The following is a 22,046-nucleotide window of genomic DNA, read 5'->3' as shown; positions in this document are numbered from 1 at the left end:
CTCAACTCAGCCAGGACTGATCAAGAATCCACTGTCTGCCAAGTCAGCCTAAAGGAGCTATAGACAATGAGCTAGACCCGGTGCCTGCCCATAAAAAGCTCAGTCTAGTTTATGCTTTCAAAAACTCTAGACCATGTTCCACTTATCTCTCTCCCTACACTTAATATTACATTGGTCTTTCATATAATTTTAAGACAATCATCCATAGACTTTTTCTTCCTTTCTCCTCAACCGTCAACCTCAGTGCAAACTTAATGCCCATGGGAAGAAACCTAAGTCTGCAGCAGACCGTCTTCTCCTTCTCCGTAAGGGGATTACACATCTCTGCCCACTGCCATGTGACTCGTGGTGCCTCCTGGTAGGAAAAGTATGGCTAGGCTTGGCCACGTGACTTGCTTGGACCAGTGGGCAAGTCAGCCGATGTGACAAGGGGCCAGTATGGAGAAGAAACTTTTCAGAGGTGGCTTAAAGCTCCAAGTTGTGGCTGCCTGCTGATACCAGTGTGTTTTTCTCTCTGCCATAATCCAAATAGGGGCTCTTCTTCAACATGAGTCCTAGAATAAGAAAACATTGAGAAGAGCTGCAGTCAACCTGCAGCCACTAAAATGGAATTGGGAAATAAGGATACATTGCTGTAAACCACTGAGATTTTTAGGGTCATTTGTTACCGCAGCAGAGCTGACTAATACAAAGACCAAATCATAAATAACAAATGGAAGATACAATAAATACAATAGTCACAATTCCCAGTCACCTTTATTTATATAAAAGTATATTAAATAAATAATCTCAATATATACAAACAATATTACTATATAAATAGAAAATCCCCATATACAAAACCTTTTTTAAAAAATTATATAATATATACCATGTTGACCACTGAAGCTTTAAGTACCTTAAATCATAAACTCAACACAGTTTGTGTAGTAATCTTATAAAAATATAATTAGCTGTCGAGTGTTTACTCAACAGCATTTAAGTCAGTTAAAGTGCTAATCTGTAATGCACATTATGAGTGCCTAAAATAAAGTCTGCATTCATATGAAAGTCTGTCAATTGCTTTGATGCTCAAAATAAATTCCTAAAAAATAAAAAAAAACTAAACACCATATTATGAAGGACAGATACATGGTAGAAAAATCCTAGATAAGTCCCCCACTCCCGATTTCCGTTTTTTACATGGTTTGGTGTCAGTCACTCAAAAGTTCTCCAAAGTCCATCTAGGAATTTTTAAGGCATTTGTTAATTTTTTTTTTGCTTGGATGACCTGGTTTCACCTTGAGTGCAGAATATACAGTCTAAAGCATGATATGTGCAAAAGGTGCTATAGTGTTACAAAACAAAAACAAACTAACAAAAAACTTGGAATTCGCTGTACCATTCATTACATTCCAAAGTGACTAATGCCAATGTCAAAACCTGAATGCTGATTGTGAGAACAGGTCAGATAAAGAGCTTTCTTTGAACCCAAAGGCTCTCCGCGCTCTGAAGTACTGATTTGTGTTTCCATATAGTCTGGTCTCTTAAAAAATTTTTGGTCACAGTGCAACGTGAAATTTGCAGTAGCTGGCAGCTCCAATGCTGCTTCCTTTATGCGTCATTAAGTGGGCAGGTCTCCTTCCCGCTCCGACGCACTCTCGCCTTCCTGCACTTGTACAGAGATACCAACAGGACAATGATGAAGATGATGACCACAAACAGCACTGTTCCAATGATGAAGGACAATTCTGAAAAAATAAAAGGCACCCTGTCAGTTTAGAGGAAGCACTCCAATTTCATTTAACAGTGAACAGAACTGGGGACACAACCCCAAATTACACCATCCGCTGTTGCGTAATCTGAAATTTCTTTCCTCCACACTTCCCACCACACTTAGATTAGGAAAGAATTTGTCAAACCCTAGATGTTTCAGGGCACTCGACAATGGCTAAAAGCATTTAAAGGGCCACTTAATGAATTGAATAATGTTCACGGTCTAGAAAAGATACACATGGTCGAACGCAAGGACAGCTGTTGGAAACAAGCGGTTAAAAACAACGATGAGTTTGGCAGCAATAATAATAGTAGAACTACAGTTCTACTTTTTGTGGGTGTTCAGAAATACCTACAGGGTAAGTGAAAGAGGGAAGTACAAAGTGCTACTAGGATTCAGGTGGAGAAAAGATAGTAACTGAGTGGGGCAATAAGAAGGCTTTGGGATGGGGGTGGGAGTCTCTGAGTGGTACGAACAGTTAACATGCTCAACTGCTAACCAAAAGTTTGGTGGTTTGAGTCCACTCAGAGGTGCCTTGGAAGAAGGTCCTGGTGCTCTACTTCCAAAAAATCAGCCAACGAACACCCTACGGTGCACAGTTCTACTCTGACACACATGGGGCCGCCATGAGTCGGAAGTGACTCAGTGGCAACTGTCGTCGGTAAGATGGAAGTGGCATTTGAAACAGCTCTTGAAAGACAAATATATGCAAATAAAAAAGAGTCAGGGGAAGCAGGGATCTGGGTGTGCACAAAGGCAGAGAGGCAGCCAAACTGCAGTTGGGCTTTAGGGAGATTAATCTGAAGGCTGTGGGTAGGAGCAAGGCCAGAGGAAAGGAGAAAATGTCAATAAACAGGAGAGAATAGGATTTTAAAAATGTTATAGCTCGTGTTATCAAGGAGTTAGGCCATCATCACTATCCTCTGACTCTCTTCCCTTAAAGCACTCAGAGTACCACCCCCCTTCCCTGGAGGGAGACTCCAAGACTCTTGGCCTCATGCACTCGTCTGAATGCTCACTCCTCACCCAGTGTGTCTTAGGCCTGTGTGTGCATGCACATGTTGGCCATGTGTACACACATGCATTTGGCTATACTTGATACACTCAATCTCTTTTCTTGAGGGCTTAAACTTTATACCTCCTATACCCTTTGTGGAAACCCTGGAGGCATAGTGGTTAAGAGCTATGGATGCTAACCAAAAGGTCGGCAGTTCCAATCCACCAGGTGCTCCTTGGAAACGCTATGGGGCAGCTCTACTTTGTTCTATAGGGTCGCTATGAATCCAAATCAACTCGACAGCACACAACAGCAATGGCAATACTTTTCACGGGTGCTCATAAATACCTATTGGGTGTTGCTGCCACTGGTCCAGAGGCATCCACCAAGGATCCAAATTTAATTAAAAAAAGCACAGAGAAATCTGCGATCTGACGCTCAATCCTAAGTACACACTATGTGCCCAGTGATCAGCAGAGAGCTTAGCACATGGTAGATGCTCAAGAAAACACTTGTGGATATGGAGGAAGGACACTGAAACATTTCTAAATGCCTAAAATCAATAACAAAAAAAATAAAGGGAAGAGGCTACTTTTCCCTGAATAGTTTACAAAACAAGTATCATCCTGGCTCTGAGGGTGGAGAGAGCCCTCTAGGAGGTATCCACACAGGGCCACTCACCTCTGAAAATGCCCTTTTCTTGGCTGGTGCACTCAGTGGAGCTTTCTGGACTCTTCGAGTTTGTTCTTCGGGATGGAATCACAGCCTGAACACTGAAACAGTAGTTTTCTCCTTTATCCACGTCAATCAAAAACTCATTTGTGTTTGTCTTAGTTGATTTCTGTTAAAAGGTAAAGAGTTGTTAATTTATCTGGGCTCAGAATGAATCCTTTCCCCGTTACTAAGTCACCTAGGAAGTAAAAGCCCAGGCTCCCCTCGAGGCCATCATGGACAACCCTGATGTGTAAGAGTTAGAAGTGACTTAGTCAATCAGCTCCCTTGATCACTGGTAAGGATGCCTTTCCTATACAACTTAGGTACATCCAACCCAGTGTAGCCTGTCAGGAAGTATTCACAGTAAAAGACAAAAGGAAGAAGTATTAATCACTGAATTGAAAACAAACTTTCTCTTTGAGATCCTCAGTAGAGGAAGCAATCAAGAAATGTGAGGACTAAAGGAACCCTGAAGGAGCCCTGATCTGCTGCTAACCGAAAGGTTGGTGGATTGAACCCACCAGGGTCTCCGTGGGATCTTTTTGCTGGCAATCTGCTTCCATATAGATGACAGCCTAGAAAACCCTATGAGGCAGTTCTACTTTGTCAACTGGGGGCTACAAGTTGGAATCAACTCAATGGAGCATAACAATAACAACAGGAACTTTAGTGATAATCTGGTCCAGCACTTGGTGGAGGACTCTGGGGCTCTGAAGGGGCCCTGTCCAAAGTCACAAGGCTGATCAGAGTCACAGGTAGAACTAGGACCTGTTGCCTGACTCCCCCAGCAGGCCCCACCACACTGCCCTCTCAGCCAGCCTCCCTGCTGCTGTTTTGACTTGGGGGATGGGGGGAGGGGGTGGAGGGAAGGTGGTAAAATCAAGGATCCACAATTTAAAACAAGTCACAAAAACAAATTTAAAAAATCCTCACCTTTCCTGTACTCGAAGCTTTCCAATAATAAAGAATGTAAGTTAAATCCTTGCCAAAAACATCCCGGAGGCTAAGGAATGTGCCATTTATTCTGACTAAGGTGCGTGCATCTTCTACTGTCACATTCAGCTTTGTCCCAACTGGTTTAAAACTATGAACTCTTGGCTGTCCGAGATTTGCTGAAACACAGAAGGTGAGTCTGGTTAGAACCAGAGAACTCTACACAAATAAAATCCCATTTGGTTATGGCAGTTAATAACAGTCATCCTTCACAAAATGCCTGCAGAGAAACTCGACCCCCTGGTCTATAGCAGCAGTGTCCGATGGGAACAGAGCCACAGATGTAATTTTAACTTTCTAGTAGTTACATTAAAAAAAAAAAAAAAGTAAAAATAATTTTAATAACGTATCTTATTTAACCAACTCTATCTAAAATATTATCATTTTAACAAGTAATTAACATAAAAACCTTTTCAGAGCTTTTACATGTTTAAAACGCAGTATGTATTTTGCACTTATGGCCTTAGCTACATTTCAAGTGCTACTATACTGAATGAACAGTGTGGTTGATAAGAGTCCATGTTTTAGGCACAATAAATCTGGGGCTATGGGAAAGCCTGCAGAATGTCTTCAATACCTCACGGAACCTGTTTTAACCACTTGGTCCCTGCAATGGCTCAGTTATCTCAGGTGTTTTGGTTGAATAAAAGTAAAATAAATCTCACCTACTTAACACCAATTATATACAAGCCACAGGACAAAGTACGCATGTGTGTATATGCATTCACACATACACACAAGATGAACAGATACAGTATTTTCCACTTTGCATCATTCTATTTATATGCTTCCTCTTTCACAAAGAGGGAAATGTCCTACCAAAACTCAGGGACTATAAAAGGAAATAATAAGATGTCATCAGTTGGAGGGAGAATGGACATGGCTCTGCAGAGTTATTGCAGACAGCTGCCGATGCGGTTGCTTCTCAAGTGTGGTAAGAGACACACAGGTAAAAGCACTAGAGGGAGCCTGAAGAGAGGACCTTCCAAATGGGGGCTCAGAGAAGGCAGCCATGATCACCTGAGATAAAGCTCCTCTTCATTTTTTTTTTTTTAAAGTAAAAGAAAGATTTACTGAAAGCATTAGAAACATTCGAATGGGCAGATGCTAGCCCACACAGGGTGAAAAACAACAAACCCCAAGCTGCCCCATATTTTGACCCTCAAAGTAAATGATGGAACTGAAGGGTTGGTTGATGGTCTCTTCACCCGCTCTACCTCCAGAAACTCTATTCCCTCTCATGGGGGGGTCAGAGGGGTAAATATAGAAGGGCCAATAATACAACACTTCATTCTAACCATTTCTAACTCATAGTGACCCTATAGGACACAATGGAACTGCCCCATAGAGTTTCCAAGGAGCAGCTGGTGGATTTGAACTGCCAACCTTTTGGTTAGCAGCTGAATGCTCAACCGCTGTGCCACCAGAACTCCTCATTCTAACCAGTAGGTCTTAAAAGAGAAGCCGATTTCACTCTTCTCAATGTGCTACATGTGCTTATTTAAAATAGTCCAGAGCCACAGACATACAAAAAAAAAATTCAAATCTCCCACTTGGAAGGAATCCTCTGCATTCCTTTACTGGGGCAGTTTATTGGGGCAAAGGCTGTGGAGGAATGCGTTCCACATTTTAAAAACCGTCATGTGGGAGGCAGGCTGGGAGCTGGCAAGCGCTGGCACACCCCAGGACTCAATCATGGTCGATGGATTGGAACAGGTCAGCAACCTCCATTATGGCATTAGAGGGAAACTGTGTGGACTTTCCTTGTGCTTAAAAACCCGAAACTTGGACTTCTGGTCTGAGGATGGGGCAGGGTCTATGAAACATACATGGGGACAAGCTGAAACCCCAGCCTTCATGGATTTTGTACTCCCCAAGCAACCAGCAGGTTGCTGGTAGCATCTGGGGACGGATCAGTGGAGAAAGCTACTGGACGCCACCATTATCAATTCTGAAATTCATGTCCTGTGTAACTCCTATCACAACCGGACTGAGCAAAGAGGACTGTGGCACTTCCAGTTTCTGAGAAAGACAATGTGTTTATGTATCAACATTTTTTTTAATCTAATGACTGTTAAGGATCAAAGGCTTACAAGGATATTAAGAAGTTCCTCCAAGAAGAAGAGCCCTGGTGGTACAGCGGTTAGGTGCTCAGCTGCTACCTGAAAGATTGGTAGTTCAAACCCACCAGCCCTCTGAGGGAGAAAGATGTGGCAGTCTCCTTCCGTAAATATTTACAGCCTTGGAAACCCTATGGGGCAGCTCTACTCTGTCCTACAGGGTCACTATGAGTCAGAATTGACTCCAACACAACAGGTTTAACAATAAGAATGAAAAGTTATCACAAACCAAGCCATTTCTCTTCTTACTTACTGTCTAAGTAAGGAGTGAACTCTGGAGAGTTTGTAAAAGGAGGTTCCACATCAGAACTGGTGGTATGTCCGTTCCCTACCGGGTAGGAAAAAACTCGCGCCATGTATGTTTGATTCACATTCTTGATGATCTCATCAGTGAGGTCGCATTCAGTGGCTGTTGTATGGAAGCATTTGTTTTTCCAATCTCCTAATCTAGTACTAAAGAAAGAAAGAGAAATGGGACATTATGACCTGCATCGAATGAGCGAGGCTGCTTTCCAGCTGTGATGTTCTATGTTAACGTTAACAGCAACCACAACTGAGCCTGATGCGGCATTTCCTGTGTGAGCATTTTGGGTGCTGCTCGAGGCTTCCCGGCAACTGGAATGTGGCTCTGTAAACATCCCTCTTTTTACAGTATGGCAACTGAGGCAAAGTGAGATTACAGGACGCTCTCTAAGTTACACAGCTGGACTTCGCATCAAGAAACAATTTAACTCCTGGGTTTGGCCTCTTAACCATTGTTATAAAAAACCAAACACCCGTTGCTGTCGATTCCAACTCACAGCAACCTTAAAGGACACAGCAGAACTGCCCCATAGTTTCCAAGGAGGACCGGGTGGATCTGAACAGCCGACCTTTTGGCTAGCAGCCGTAGCGCTTAACCACTATGCCACCAGGGTTTCTACCATTGTTATAATGCCTCTGAATGTGCAGACTGGTTGTCATGTTGAAATGGGAGAAAGAGCAATTTTTCATCGAGCCCCCACTGTTCACTATAGTCTGCTTATTACATTATAGCACAGTTGTTGCTGTGTGCTATCAAGTAGTTTCTGACTCATAGCGACTGTATAGCATAGCACAGAGTAAAACTTGCCCCATATGGTTTCCAAGGCTGTAATCTTTATGGAAGCAGGCTGCCACATCTCTCTCCCCAGGAGCGGCTGGTGGGTTCGAACTGCTGAGCTTTAGGTTAGCAGCTGAATACTTAACCGTTGTGCCACCAGGGCGCATTATATCATTGTATAGTCTATATATTACTCTCTCTCATCACCACTATTAACCCAGAACCAATATGGTTATTAGTCATTTATTGAATCCATTATATGCCAGGCACTATTCAGGCACTATCTTTTCACATTACTTCATTTGCCATGATCCTTCTAAAAAGGTACTGGATCTTTTCTACAGATGAGAATACTGGAGCTCAGAGACATTAGGTGACTTGTATAACGTCACACAGTTAATGAGTGGCAGAGCTGGGTCTGCCTTCCTCCTTATGCTACATGCCTCCCTCACTTTTACAAGACGTGAATACATCTTGTCCAAGATTACAGAATAACAATACAGGTAGCACCTGGCTAACGAAGTTTTGAGACTAAGAGGCTGACAGACAAATCTTTCCTTTGTAAGGCATCAGCGAAGAGGAAAGGATCTAAAGAATTCCAGCTAGACATGAAATTCTTCGAACGTTCCAAAGCAATCTGTACAAAAGCATGTGAAGCGACTGCTACACTGTTCTTCCCTTCGGCATCACCCACTGCGCCAGGACCATACTCATCATTCAAGGCCAGGATCCCATCCCACCCTCCCTAGGAACCTCCCAGATCTCCTTCTCAGAATTCACCTCTCCTTCCCCTGTCCCTACAACGTGTCCATCCATAAAGTGCTTAATGTGAACACAGTCTGCTCTCTGTCAAGTGGCCATGCACTTGTGCCCCTGGTTAAGCAGCAGGGCTTTGGGGCTTTGCACATAGCCTGGCCCTGCTAAGTATTAGATGATTAGAGCTTACAGGTTGAGTTAATAAAATGGGGGGAGGGATGGGGAGGAAGGCAAGCCACCACATGGATTCAATTTTTTAAATCTCTGCAAAAGAACCATAAGTATGTATTTTTAAAGAAATCTCAACTAAATAACTGAAATAGAAGGATTTGGGTAAACCTACTCCTTGTCCTGAAACTGACAAACTAAGAATGATACGGAAACCTTTTCTTTTTCTTGCATGTCTTTAATTGTCTGTGATAAAAGTAGAGTAGCTACTTTTGCGATATTTTTGTGACTATATAAGTCCCATTTCAAAAAAGAGAATGAGTACATGATGATTCTTCTCCACCACTAGGGCAAGCTAGTAGCTCAGATAACAGGACAAAGACTCTGCTTGGCTCTGGGGCTACATTCCTTCTGAGAGAGCGCACACACAGGGACCACGTCCTCTGTGGCAAAATTTAGCACGAGGATTTGGAAATCAGAAAAGTCCTACCTGAATTACCAAAAACTTCCCACAGAACACAGACTGTCACCAGTTTAGGTGCAGGTTATCTCCCGGAAGCTTTGCAAATTCTATTTTGCAATTAAGAACATTCCCGTGTAATCGGTATTATATCTAGGTGATGGTTCAGTGCTAAGGCCTCAGTCAATAACTTTTCAGACACTATTTAAAACTGTTTCCAAAGAAGGAAAACGTCACTGGAACTCCAAATAGGGGCTTTGGGTCAGCGATGGCATCCTGTGGCTGGGGGTAGGCTTGGTAGTCAGGGCAGGTGGGTGGAGAAGAGGAGCAGCAGGTTAAGATGCTTCCTCCTGGCAAGGAACACAGGAGGCATGCTGAGAAGATACGGTGGAAAAGGCTTTCCCTCTCTCTTCCAGGCACTGGGGCCTCATGGCCAGATTCCGTGTGGCAGACCTCACCAGAGAAGGTGTGTTGGGTACCAGGGAAGCCTCCGCTCCAGACCGGGCACAGGCACGCACCATCAGCTCAGGCATGAATATATACCTCACCCTCTCAGGGTGAGTTTCCTCATCTCTAAAACGCTTGCTGTGGTCCCTTTTAATTAAGGAATCCTGTTTATCTGTGGAGAGGGTGGAGGCAGAGTACGGGTTTTGAGCAGAATCTGATGGGACTGCTCACAGGTCCTCAGCCCGGGCAGGGAGGGCAGAGAGCATAGGGAGATTGTCTCTGGTCAGCAGGAGCACCCTCCGGCTATGCGTGCTCCCCAAGCTGCAGCTCTCCCTCCGTGAGGACGTCTACACATCAGGGGCTGCGCTCATTTAAACAAAGGCAGGCTTATGAAGTCCAAGAACTTACAGTTGACAAAGGAGTACTTTAAAAAAAACAGGTCAATCATAAATATATTTCTGTACACTCACCAAACTTAAGACCGCACATTTAGGCGATAAATATTCTTCCTAAAATTTTATTTTCACTATTAATTTATTTTGTAGTATCCGGAAGGAAAGTGTTTAAGGTAAACTTCAGCTCCATATTAGAAGAATTAATGACCAGTAGCATAGTGTTAAGAGTTCATCTACTAACCAAAAGGCTGGCAGTTCGAATCTACCAGGTGCTCCTTGGAAACCCTATGGGGCAGTTCCACTCTGTCCTATAGGGTTGCTGTAAGTCAGAATTGACTTGGCGGCAACAGGTCTGGTTTTTTTGGTATAGTCTGACTGGACAAATTTGGCCCTCATCTCAAGTTATAAAATAAACTATCTTTATCTCTGTCTATCTGAACACACACACACACATACACACATACACATTCTCTTCCCTGTTGCTTTGGCAATAGTTAGCCTAAAGTCCATTCTGAAAAACAAGAACATCCACTTAAAAGGACCCACCCTGTACTGAGAAGTTGCATTTCTAATGCTATAAAAGGTTTGACATGCCCTAAAAAGCAAGGCAAAAACAATTTTAAAAAATCAGAAAAACCCTTTAATTTTAGCCAGTGATACTTTTGTGCCTTTCTACAATTAGTGTTAAAAGCATCTCCATAGCTGCTGTCCTCTATTTAATCTTTACCAAGCTTCCTAGAATATTTCAGGAACCAACACTTGCCAAGAATATAGAGAAAACCATCAAGAGCAGTATGTCCCACACCACTAACAATGAGACTGAATGTGCGGAATTACGGAGGCTGTGGGAGAGCTGTCAGTCAGAAATGGAGAAGAAATGGGCAGAGCAGCCTGATAACTGAGGGTGCAGACAGAGAAGTCTTGCCTGGAAGCATGGTGAGTCACTAACTTGGCCTCGGAAGACAGCAGCCCTGCAACCAAATTTTGATTCATAGAGTTCAAAGATTAATGAATCAAACACTGCTTGAGGGCAATGTATACATCCGAATTCCACCCCATCTCTTACCTAACGAGGCTCACAGTCTAGACAGCTAGCAACAGAAAAGGCATCTGCGCTAAACTGAGGTTGGTTGCCATTGATCCAGAAACGCGTGTATCAGTGCCTCCATTGTCTGCTCCAAAAGGTTTGCCTCTCCATAGTAAACTCCCCTTAGGAACTTCCCATCATTTCCAGAGACAATTAAAACTTTATATCAGTTTGAGGCCTCAGAATATTTCAGTCTTGAGAGAGTACTGAACTGGCCAGCCAATGACCTTGAATGCCCCCTCTTCTTTGTCGTCTGGTAAATAATCTCATCCATTAATTGGCTTTAAAGACATTTGTATTTAGCACAGGAAAGCAGAAACAGCAAAAAGTTTAAATTTCTTTTTCCTTTTTTTTTGTCCCTAGCTTACCTTATCTGGACAGTGTAGATATGATTGATGGGTTTGGGTTCCCACTCCAAAATTGTCTTGAAATTAGTTGACTTCCAGGTTAAATTATATGCTACCAATACATTTGCAGCACCTTTAAGCAACAGAGGAACGGCTATTATTAAATGCACTTCTCAGCACAACTTCACTTTAATAGTAAAAAAACACCTTCCCACCCTCCCATCGCCATAAACCTCAGGGTTTTTTTTTTCAACCACAAAACCTTCACTACTGAATTATCAAGAAAAGTGCCTTTAAGAATTTTCTAGACCTAGAGTTATCTCATGGCAAGATCTACCCAGTAATCCATGGAAACTGTCAAAAATCTTAAAACCCTTGTTTGAAATTAGTCATGGGGAAAAGCCCTGTTATAACTTGACCCTGAAGCACAGCCCAGGAGTCACCAAGGTTCCAGGGTGTTCAACTTGAGAAGGTCATGACTCTAAGGTGCAAATCAGCAGGGAAGACCGGGCCCTTTAGGAAAGATTTTCAATAAGTTAGAGAAAAGGACAAACCCCACACGTGCAGAAGAATTACAACTACACACAATGAAAAAGTCAAACTTCATTTTTATCCAAAAGTTTCTGTGCACTGACGCATCCACAGAGATGATGGCCTGCCACACCGTCGGACGTATTTGGTGAGAATGCTTTATTATTAAGGTCAGCTTTTTTCCCAGTACTCAACAGGTCCCAGTCTCTGCCCAGTCCCCCACATCGAATACGGATACGGGGCATGCCCAGCGCCGCCGTGCTTGCTCCAATCAAGTAACACTGGCAACAGGACTGCCTCTTCCCCTACCTAAAACAAAGATGACCAAGAAAAGACCGAGGCCCGCTCTTTATTACGGGAGAAATGAGAATGTAAGGAAAGATAACCTCCAAGCCACTGGTCTCACGCAAGTGCGGCCCCACGTCCCCCACCTTCAAACAAGGGTTTCCAGATGTTTGCCGGTTTCCGTGGATTACAGGGTAGATCTTGCCATAATTCTGGGTCTAGAAATTTTTTTCCTAAACTTAAAAAAGTGGGAGCCAAACATGCACTTATGCAACACAACGGACTCCCGGTGCGAGCTTCTCCCGCAGTGAAGGGCAGCAGGGTCGCGGGCGCTAACCACCGGTGTCTCCCGCAGTCGCGCCCCGGGCCGGCCGTTCGTTCACACTCGGCTGGGTGAGCACGGCAGAGCCCCGTGGGTGCGGGAGGCACCTTGCGGCGCTTCAGGGAAGTCGGGAGAGCCTGCTGCTACCTTGGGCGAGGCGCCAGGTCCACTCACCTGCGGCGCCGGCCACCTGGGCGAGGATCCAGCCGAGCAGGAGCGTCAGAGCAGCAGCGGCCTCGGGGCGCAAGGCGTGGCGCCCAATGGGGGGCACCATTTCCTTGAGCCTGCGGTGAGATCGGGTGGATTCGGTTGAGCCCTGGAGGCTGGGGAGGCTGGGCTGGAGGCGCCCTTCGGCGGCTGGAGGGAGCGCGAGTGAGTGCGGGAAACTGCGAGTCTGGGGACGCCGGTGCCCCGCGCTCTATAAAGCCCGCGGCGGCTCCCGCGCTTCGGCCGGCCCCTCTGCGCCCTTCCCCGCCTCTCCTCCCGACTCCCCGCCCCCGGCCCGGGCCACAGCCGTCACGGTGGGCGGCCCCCGGCGAATCCACACCCCGGCCCCGCCTCCTCCCTCAGGAAACTGCGCGACCCTGCAAGGAATGATTCACCGGTGATTCAACCGCTCCGCGGACCGCGAAGCTGCACGTCGGCTGCCAGATGCTCCAGGTGCGGCGCCAGCCGAGGCCCCGACGCCCCCCGGGCCCCACCCCCCCCAAGCCCTCGACGTCCAGCCTGGCTGGGCAGCGGGTCGGTGAGGAAGAAGGAGACCAGCGATGGAAGGATTCCTCGAGTGAGAGGGAGGGGATTATGCCTTTCCTTTAGGAAATAAAGTGTTTTCCGGGCCGCAGGCAGCGGCTGCATTTACACAGCGTAATTTAATAGAAAGTACGGGCTCGGTGCTCCGCTAGGGCACTACCGGCGCGCTGGGCGCTTTGCTCACGAGGGGATGAGGCGCTGAGATCTGCAGCCAAGTAACGGGGTGTCGGAGAGCAGGGCCCTCGCTCAGCTGCGGTCTCTTCTTCAATCCACAGGAGCAATGACACCTGGCCTTCCCGCCTCACGAGGCCCTTAGAGTGGGCCGCATTGCACAAATGTGGGACAAATGCAGGTGTCTGCCATGGGTTAAGAGCGGCCCACGGCTCATAGGTCCGAAGGTCAGTGGCAAGACCGCGACTCTCGGCCGAAGTGCAACCCACTCCAACTCGATATAGTGACCCAAATCCGGCAGTTTGCCTCTGGGAGATTCCAGGATTACATCTGCAGCGCTCTGGTTCCGAGTGGACTGCTGTCACATCCAAAAAGACATCTGTGGCATAAACCAAAAATGAAATTAAAAGATATAATCAGACTTGTGTGCCACTCGATTTAAGCTTTGGGTTTTTAAAATAATTTTCTGGTTTCCCCTTTTGGGCTTTGCTGTAAAATTGTCAGGCATGAGAATGTCGTAAACTACTATTCAGTGGCTTCGTGTTGGTCCTGTCAAAGTTCCTCCCAAAATTTGCTGATCATCTCTGTTGTTGCCTCCAGGAGTCCCTGGGTGGCGCTTTACTACTAGTTCAAAGATTAGCAATTCGAACCCACCCACCCAGAAGCACCTCGGAAGACAGGACAATCTACTTTCGAAAGCTCCCTCCACCCCCCTCCCCGCGCCAAACCCACTGCCTGGATTGCGTTCTGACTCATAGTGACCCCGTGTGGGGTTTCCAAGGCTGTAAATCTCTGCGGAAGCAGACTGCCACATCTTTCTACCCAGAGCTGATGGTGGTTTCCAACCGCCGGACCTTCTGGTTAGCGGTTAATTACGGAGGTTTTTTATGGAGCGGCTCTACTCCGCACACAAGCTTGGGTCGCCCGCCCGGAGTCGGAATCGGCGGGCAACGGACAACAGTTGTCTCCCAGTCAGAGCTGGAGAGTTCTTATGGAAAGGGTGTGCCTCTCTCCCTATCGCCTAGACTTCTAGTGCATTTTAGTGCGCACGGTACATAACTCCATACAGTTTGCTGAACCATAGCATTGCAGACATTTTTTTAAGAAAGAAACAAAAACAAACAACCCTGCAGAATCTTTATTTTCCGCTTGCCTGAACTGAAATAGCATATCCAGGCTTCACCCTCGTGGTCCTTGCTTCCTAGGAGCTGAAAGCTCCACTGGTTTCCTTTTTGAACTCTCTGCAGCTCTAAAACCCACAAAGTTTATATTTTGCAAAACTAAGTCATGTAATCCTTTTTTTTTGCAGTCTCAGGCTTGCGTTGTTTTCCCTTAACAGATCTTCAGCCCTAGGTAGGGTATGATTCCTTGCTCTCTGGGACCGAAGGTTGTTGCTAAAGAGAAATTGTTACACTTTAGTCAAGTGGTTCACAGGACAAACTGTTGCATCTATAAAGCCAGCCAAGCCAATTGCCGAGGAGCGCTTCCAACTCATGGTGACGCCGTATGTGTGTGAGTAGAACTGTGCTCCATCGCGTTTTCAATGGTTGATCGGAAGTAGATCACCAGGTCCTTGTTCTGAGGACCTCTGGGTGGACTTGAACCTTCAACCTTTTGGTTAGTGGCTGAGTGCCTTAATCATTTGCACCACCCAGGAACTCCATAGGATAATTGAATTCCATTGAAGCCACTAGACTATCCTGAAATTATATAGGGCTTTAAGCAATATGCAGGTCAGCATTTTGATAAGAAAAATACGTTTACCGTTAGATTGTGACACAAAAGTTGCCAAAAACGTTGATAAATCAGGCGAATATTTGCATAGTCACTAAAATTGTCAGACAAAAAGAAAAATTTGTTGGGTGTTTGCCTAGGTTTTTCAGTAAATATGGAGTGATATTTTTCAAGACTTAAAGAATGCTAAAATCTTTATTATTTTCCAGAAGGAATAAAACTGGCTATGGCAAACACCATCTCACAGCATAGTTTTTTCTCAGTTGATTAGACCCTGGCCAGATGGTTTCTAGGTCAATTGCTATTTGGCACTGTGAAAAACACATCCCTCAAATTTTAGCGTTGATATTTGTTGCACAGGAACAAATTGATTGTTAAAGTTGTTCGCTAACCTTATACAATTTATTTTCCCTGTTCAGCAAAGTCAAACTTTGGCAGTTACCAAATTCCCTCCTATCTGATATACCTTAGAGGTTCTAAGTGGCAAAGTTCCTAAGGTTATAATAATCATACTGGCCTGACCAGCTCCTCTCTGATTGTTGTTGTGTGGCGTTGAGTCAATTTTCCACTCACAGTGATCCCGTGGAGCAGAGTAGAACTGCCCCATACTGTTTTCTAGGCTGTAATCTTTACAGAAGCAGATCGCTAAGTCTTCCTCCTGAGGAGCCACTGGGTAGGTGTGAGCTGCCAACCTTTTGGCTAGCAGTCAAGCCTTTAATTGTTTCATCACCAGGCCTTCTTCCTTTCTGATTGGCTCTTGGAATGTCAGAGAACTGGAGGGACCTCACAGGCACCCATTTACAGATGAGGCTCCTGTGCAAGCCAGTTAGCATGATTAAAACAACTTGCCTAACTCTGCTGCTAACCAAAAGGTTGGAGGTTTGAGTCCACCCAGAGGCATCTCAGAAGAAAGGCCTGGAGATCTACTGCTGAAAAATCAGCCACTGAAAACCCTACTCTGACGCACATGATGTCACCGTGAGTCGGAATCAACTTGAGGGCAACTGGTAAACTCAGATGAGGTCTCTTTTTATCCACTGAGCAGGCTTTCTTCTACTTCCAAAGCATGAACGTGAAATTGAGTCAGAAGCCCAGGCTTAAATGATTAATTTATTCATCCACAGGCACTCAACAACGTTCTGCAGTTAGTGTGGGAAATACTTGAAATTTGTGAAACTTGGTGTTCTTAGGCAGAAATATCCCGATGGTTTTTCTTTGAAACACGCATGGAGGCGTGTAGAGGGGTTGAGTTCCCTTTGCATAACCGGTGATGAAATGCGGTGGATATGGAGTCTGAAGATGACTGGGGCAGTATTTCAGCACTTCCTGTGTGCTTACAATGCTGCAATTGTGAATTTTTTTTATCTTCTCCACTAAGGCTCCTTGCAGAATGTTGTCACTAGCTGCCGTTGAGTTGATTCTGACCCACAGTGACCTCATGTCCCAGAGTAGGACTGCCTCGTAGGGTTTTCTAGGCTGTAATCTTTATAGGAGCAGATCACCTCATCTTTCTCCCAAGGAGCCACTTGGCAGGTTTGAACAGCCTACCTTTCGGTAAGCAGCCGAGCACTTAACCATTGTGCTGATAGGAACTGAGTTTTTTCTTTGCATCTCTCAACTCTTTGCACAATGACTGGCACATAGTTGGCTCTTTACATGTTTTGAATCAATGAATACTTTATGGATCCATGGATCCATGCATAGAGCCAAATATTTTTACTGGCATTTGAAAGATGAGATCTGTCATTGCTGTTGTACTGTCTAGGGGCCAGGCAATGAGTGTTCCATAATGCTCAGATTGGTAGGAAAATCTAAGTCCATTACGGACTGAAAGGCACCACTTGACAGCAAGCTTCAGCTGTCTACCCAGTGATTAAACAATCTTTGCGGCAGCCAGAAAATCTAATTAGGAGGAGAGGTAGCTGAACAGCAAAAAGCAAATATAGAAGCCTGGGAACTGGTTAGCATTTTTCTAGAAGCCTGAGTCCTGGGATGATTCAGAATATATTCAGTCATATGAGGAGGCTGGTGATAGCTTCCCGTGCCTAGAAAGGCTTAATGACTTTTTGGAATAAATTGTGCAAAATATATATCTCCCCCGCAAAGTAATAAATTAAGCTTTATGATAAACCCACTGCTGTAGAGTCAATTCCTACTCATAGCGACCCTCTAGGACAGAGCAGAACTGCCCCAAGGAGCAGCTGGTAGATTCAAACTGCCAGTCTTTTGGTTAGCAGTCAAAAGCTTAACCACTGCGCCACCAGGGCTTCCAAAAATATGGGGTGTTTCACAAATTTGCATGTCATCCTTGTGCAGGGGCCATGCTAATCTTCTCTGTATCATTCCAATTTTAGTATCTGTGCTGTATGATAACAGGTGAAATTGATAGTAATTAATCTATGTGAAATGATAAAAAGGAGCAATGAAACCATTTTATCCAAAATTCAGGTAAAATACATATATGTATGAAAAAAGGCCAGGGGAGAATTAGAAGTTAGTGGGAACACAGAGTTCTGGAAAAAAAAAAAAAATGACTCAGCAGGTCCTAAGAAACATCTGGTAGGGTACATTTAGTCATGGAAAAATTGACAGTCATGATTAAGCATTTTGTGAAAATAATTATATACTAGTCCAGCAGTTTACATTTAGACCAAAATTAAAAACCTAAAAGGCCATACGATGAAATCTGTTAACCTGGTCATTCAAAATATTTCTATTAATGGTCTAAAATAGTTTACATGAAGCTTCACCAAATAAGTTATCACATAGCACCAATATTCTGAAAAATATACTTTTAGAGAAAAAGCTTTCTATTCAAACCTTAGAGATTAATGTTTTTTAGCACATAGCTGACTATCGTTGTAAACCTGACGCTTATCAAACTACCTGTCTACTTTCATTTTGATGAAACATATATAATTTTTGTTCTGTACATACAATGGTGACAAAATATGACCAATCACAAAGGTAAATTGTGGATATAATTTCTAGTAACAAAGAGCCATTTAAAATGAAAATTGTTCACCTATATTCATTCTTATTAATATAACACTTACCAAAACCAAACCAAACCCAGGGCCATCAAGTCAATTCTGACTCATAGCGACCCTATATAACACTTAAAAAAAACTATAGGTGATTTAAAATTTGTATATGGTGGCATTTCATTTCTATAACTTCCATTACCTGATATATGAACTAAATCTGATGCACAGAAATCCATTCATTCAACACATATGTGTTTACCAGAGGTATGATTTCAGCTAGACTCTGGGTGTAGGGGGTAAATAAAAAGGGTCCCTTTCCTATTAAACACATCATCACTCCTACGTTTGGCCCCTGTTTTGATGGTTTTAATGATTTCCTGTCAACATCTTGGATTTGGATATTAAACAACCTTGATAATGCTATTTATTAATAATTATGTGTAATGAAAATTTTTCTAAGAAACATTAAGATTTAGGTATGTTATGGTCAGCCCATCAAGCAGGTATCTTTAGCTCTGAAAATAACTTAAGGATTTGAAGTACATGTACTTTATCGGCTTGAAGGTATTAAAGTTTTGTATATGGAGAAAAATACATGAAATCCAACAGAAAAAGAGAATTCTATAAAAGGGTAAGTCTAAGAGAAAAGATTACCAGATGTAGAATTCCTCAGGTGAAGCACAAAAAAATTAGTACAATGGCCAGTTTAAAACCGTATGCATAGGAGGTTTCCTTTGTATTTAAGTGTATTTTACTTGCCTCCTTTGAATGATGCTACCACATCCTGTTATGCTAATTTCTCTTTCAAGCAGAGTTCTCAGGCAGGAGGCAACTTCTGAAGATACAAAGTTATTTTCGCCCTGGAAACCTGTTAATAATGTTTGACTGTCATCCTAAACCATAACCTTAAAGTTACTGTACTGTATGTAGCAACTCACGGCTCTAAATCAACTACGAGCAAATCATAAACTAACTCCTATTCTCAGTCGTAAGAGGAATAACGGGACATACACTGTGGAGGGTGCTTGTGGGACCTTGACAGTGATTGGCTTTCAGAATTTGGTAGACTTTATAGAGAGCTATTAAATAACCAAATTGAAAGTGTTGGTCTTGAGCCTGGACCTCAATTTTAAGAATTGTGCCTGTTTTGCATCTCCTATTATTTTTGGATTTATTAGCCAAGATCCTGCCTTATACAGGTAAATCAATATTTATTGAGGGCTTAAAAAAAAAAAATTTTTTTTTTTTTTTAACAATGTGCAGATGGGGGCATTGGTGTTTCAGTGATAGAATTCTTGCTTCCCATGCTAGACCTGGGTTGAATTCCTGACCAATGAGCCTCATGCACAGTCGCCATCCGTCAGTGAAAGCTTATGTGCTGTTATGATGCTGGACAAGTGTCAGCAAAGCTTCCAGACTAAGATGCACTAGAAGGAAAGACCTGACAATCTACTTCCAAAAATCACCCAGTGAAACCCCTATGGATCATAACAGTCTGACCTGCAACCAATCATGGGGATGGCACAGGACTGGACAGCGTTTTGTTCCATTGTGCCTGGGGTTGCTATGGGTCAGGGGCTGACTTGACAGAAACTAACAACAATAGCAACTATGTGCAGGGCAATGTACTTCTCTAAAATATCTTGTACGCTAGTCGGAGAGATGAGATAAATACATCAACTTCTATAAGAGAAGGCAGTAAGAGTGAAGTGGAATATGTTGTTCTGTCTCTCCCTTTTGGATTAAGAGTTCAGTGCAGGCAGAGATTGCCTTATGTTTAACAACAGACTCGGTGCCTGGCATGTAATATCTCTTTCACATCAATAAAGCTCTGTTTAAAGACATAAAAGGTGTTCTGGACCTTCAAAGAGAGAGTTTCCTTCTCACTGCAGTGATGAGAAGGAAAGTAGCATTTGAGCTGGACCACAGCAGGATGACAGCGAGGGGGAAGGGTGATCCAAGGACTGGGGCCTGTGTGGGCAGAGGAGGAAGGTGCTTACTGTGTTTAGGGAGCAGGGTATTGTAAGTGAGAGGTCTGGCCTGAGGCCAGAAAAGCAACTCGTGAGCAGCTTTGTGGGCCCTGCTAATGAGTCTGGACTTGATTCAGCACCATGGTACCTTAAGAAATTTACTCTTCTGGACATGGTTTGTCAGCAGAATTGGGTCAGGAAGACACACCAAGAAGCCAGACCTCTAATCTACATGGTGGCCAAGAAGAAGAAAGAAAGGGACAACTACAGTAAACAGTGTGAAGAAAGAATCAGCAGGACTTAGGGACTGATAGCGGGTGAGGGCAGAGAGAATAGACAGGACTAAGGTGTGCGGCCGGAAAAGATGGCATCACAGGTCAAGGAAGAGGAGGCAGGCAGCTCAAAAGTGAGGCGTTTTGGCCATGTTGTATTTGATGGGCGGTGGGAAATCCAGGAGGAAGGCCAAGCACAGAATTGCAAATGGGATATCAAGGCTTGGTAAGAGATGGAAGCGAGAGGTAGAAGAATCCTGATCAACAGGGGGCAAATACAGAATTTCAAAATCTTGTCGATTCTAGACTTTATGGAGCCAAGGGGGCTGGATGAACCCCTGAAACTACTGCCCTGATATAATCTTTAAAACTTAAATAAAACGTATCCCCGGAAGTCTTCTTAAAACCATAGTTTAGCTTAACTAGTAAAAAAATGTCGCCTTGAACATTAGTCTCTTTTAAGAGCTGTCTATATGGGATCAAAGTGACAACAGCAACTTGAAAGATTAGACTGGAACTTTAGGGGGCAAAGGGTTTATGTTAATGGGGGAGGAATAATCCAGAAAAGGAGAGTGAAAACGAATTGCACAACTTGAAGAATGTAATCAATGTCACTGAATTGTACATGTAGAAACGGTTGAATTGGTGTATGTTTTGCTGTGTATATTCTCAACAATGACAACAACAACAAAAGGACGGTTTTCTATCTAGTCAGTGGCCAGAATCGTGCACTTTGCCCTCTTGTCACATTCAGCACCCTGTATTGAAGCTATTTATGATGTCAGCCTCTTCTCCTTTGGTCTAAACTTCATGCAGGCATGAATGTATCTGCCTTATTCCTCCAAGAAGGCCAGTACCTAACATTTAGGCACTACTACTAAATATTTGTAAAATGAATGGATGATATATATAGTCCGGACATGGTGTCACTTTCTGAAAATTCGGGAAATCTGCAAAATGATTTTACTATTTCTACGCTGAGCCTCTCTATTACTTCTTCTTAGCTGATGTCATGATGCCTAGGGAAACACAAATGATTATTTGGAAATATTCCGTGGTTCTCGGTACCAGGAACATTTCTGTTATTTGCTACCAATAAAATAGCCAGAAAATATGATTCTAGCATCCTCTAGGTATTACTTTACTTAATTTTCACAACAACCCTATGAAGGATAAGTGGGATTTCACATTTTAAGGGCAGCTTGAGTGAAGGATGTAGAAGTTAGGTGACTTGCCCAAGGTTGCAACTGGGAAGTGGCAGAGCTGGGGTTTGAACACAGGCACTTGAGCTCCAGAGAGCGCCTCCGTATCCCCCATGACGCAGAACCCCTCCTCAGTGACAGCACCAATACAGGTACCTTTCTCATGAAAGCTCAGGGTTAACCACTGTGTGGATTCAGGTCTCGTTTTCCTTTTTCCTCAGTGTTTTCTGCCTTGTGAAGCCGACCCTCTCTTATGTTTCTGACTTCGAAATACGGGGAATTTCCAAAACAAACCAAGCCAAAATCTGGCTGTAATCGAGAATAAAGGGCTTTTTTTTTTTAATTGTACTTTAAATGAAGGTTTATAGAACAAACAAGCTTCTTATTAAACAATTGTTTTAAGACATTGGTTAACAACCCCACGACATGTCAACAACTTTCCCTTCTCGACCTTGGGTTCCCCATTTCTAGCCTTCCTGTCCCTCCTGCCTTCTAGTCCTT

The 22,046-nt window shown here is 43.8% G+C and overlaps 1 protein-coding gene, 1 long non-coding RNA gene and 1 other non-coding gene across 3 annotated transcripts; 1 reads left to right on the top strand and 2 right to left on the bottom strand.

Moving 5' to 3' along the window:
- Positions 1–737: 737 nt before the first annotated feature.
- Positions 738–12,872, bottom strand: F3 (coagulation factor III, tissue factor). The gene is made up of 6 exons (XM_010598090.3): positions 12,634–12,872; positions 11,343–11,454; positions 6,834–7,033; positions 4,401–4,579; positions 3,435–3,594; positions 738–1,730 (listed from the first exon to the last, which is right to left on the bottom strand). Exons 1-6 carry the CDS (start codon positions 12,731–12,733, stop codon positions 1,594–1,596), a joined length of 888 nt encoding a protein of 295 aa, XP_010596392.2. The 5' UTR covers positions 12,734–12,872; the 3' UTR covers positions 738–1,593.
- On the top strand, positions 11,450–18,179 carry LOC135230758 (uncharacterized). Its single transcript, XR_010321458.1, has 3 exons — positions 11,450–12,331; positions 13,030–13,119; positions 13,485–18,179. It is a non-coding gene; the product is annotated as an uncharacterized LOC135230758 (long non-coding RNA).
- Positions 17,386–17,488, bottom strand: LOC111752908 (U6 spliceosomal RNA). The gene has a single exon (XR_002787802.1). It is a non-coding gene; the product is annotated as a U6 spliceosomal RNA (small nuclear RNA).
- Positions 18,180–22,046: the final 3,867 nt, after the last annotated feature.

This window comes from Loxodonta africana, chromosome 3, assembly GCF_030014295.1.
Source record: "Loxodonta africana isolate mLoxAfr1 chromosome 3, mLoxAfr1.hap2, whole genome shotgun sequence".
Taxonomy (NCBI): Eukaryota; Metazoa; Chordata; class Mammalia; order Proboscidea; family Elephantidae; genus Loxodonta; species Loxodonta africana.
This window is presented reverse-complemented; position numbering and strand designations above follow the sequence as displayed.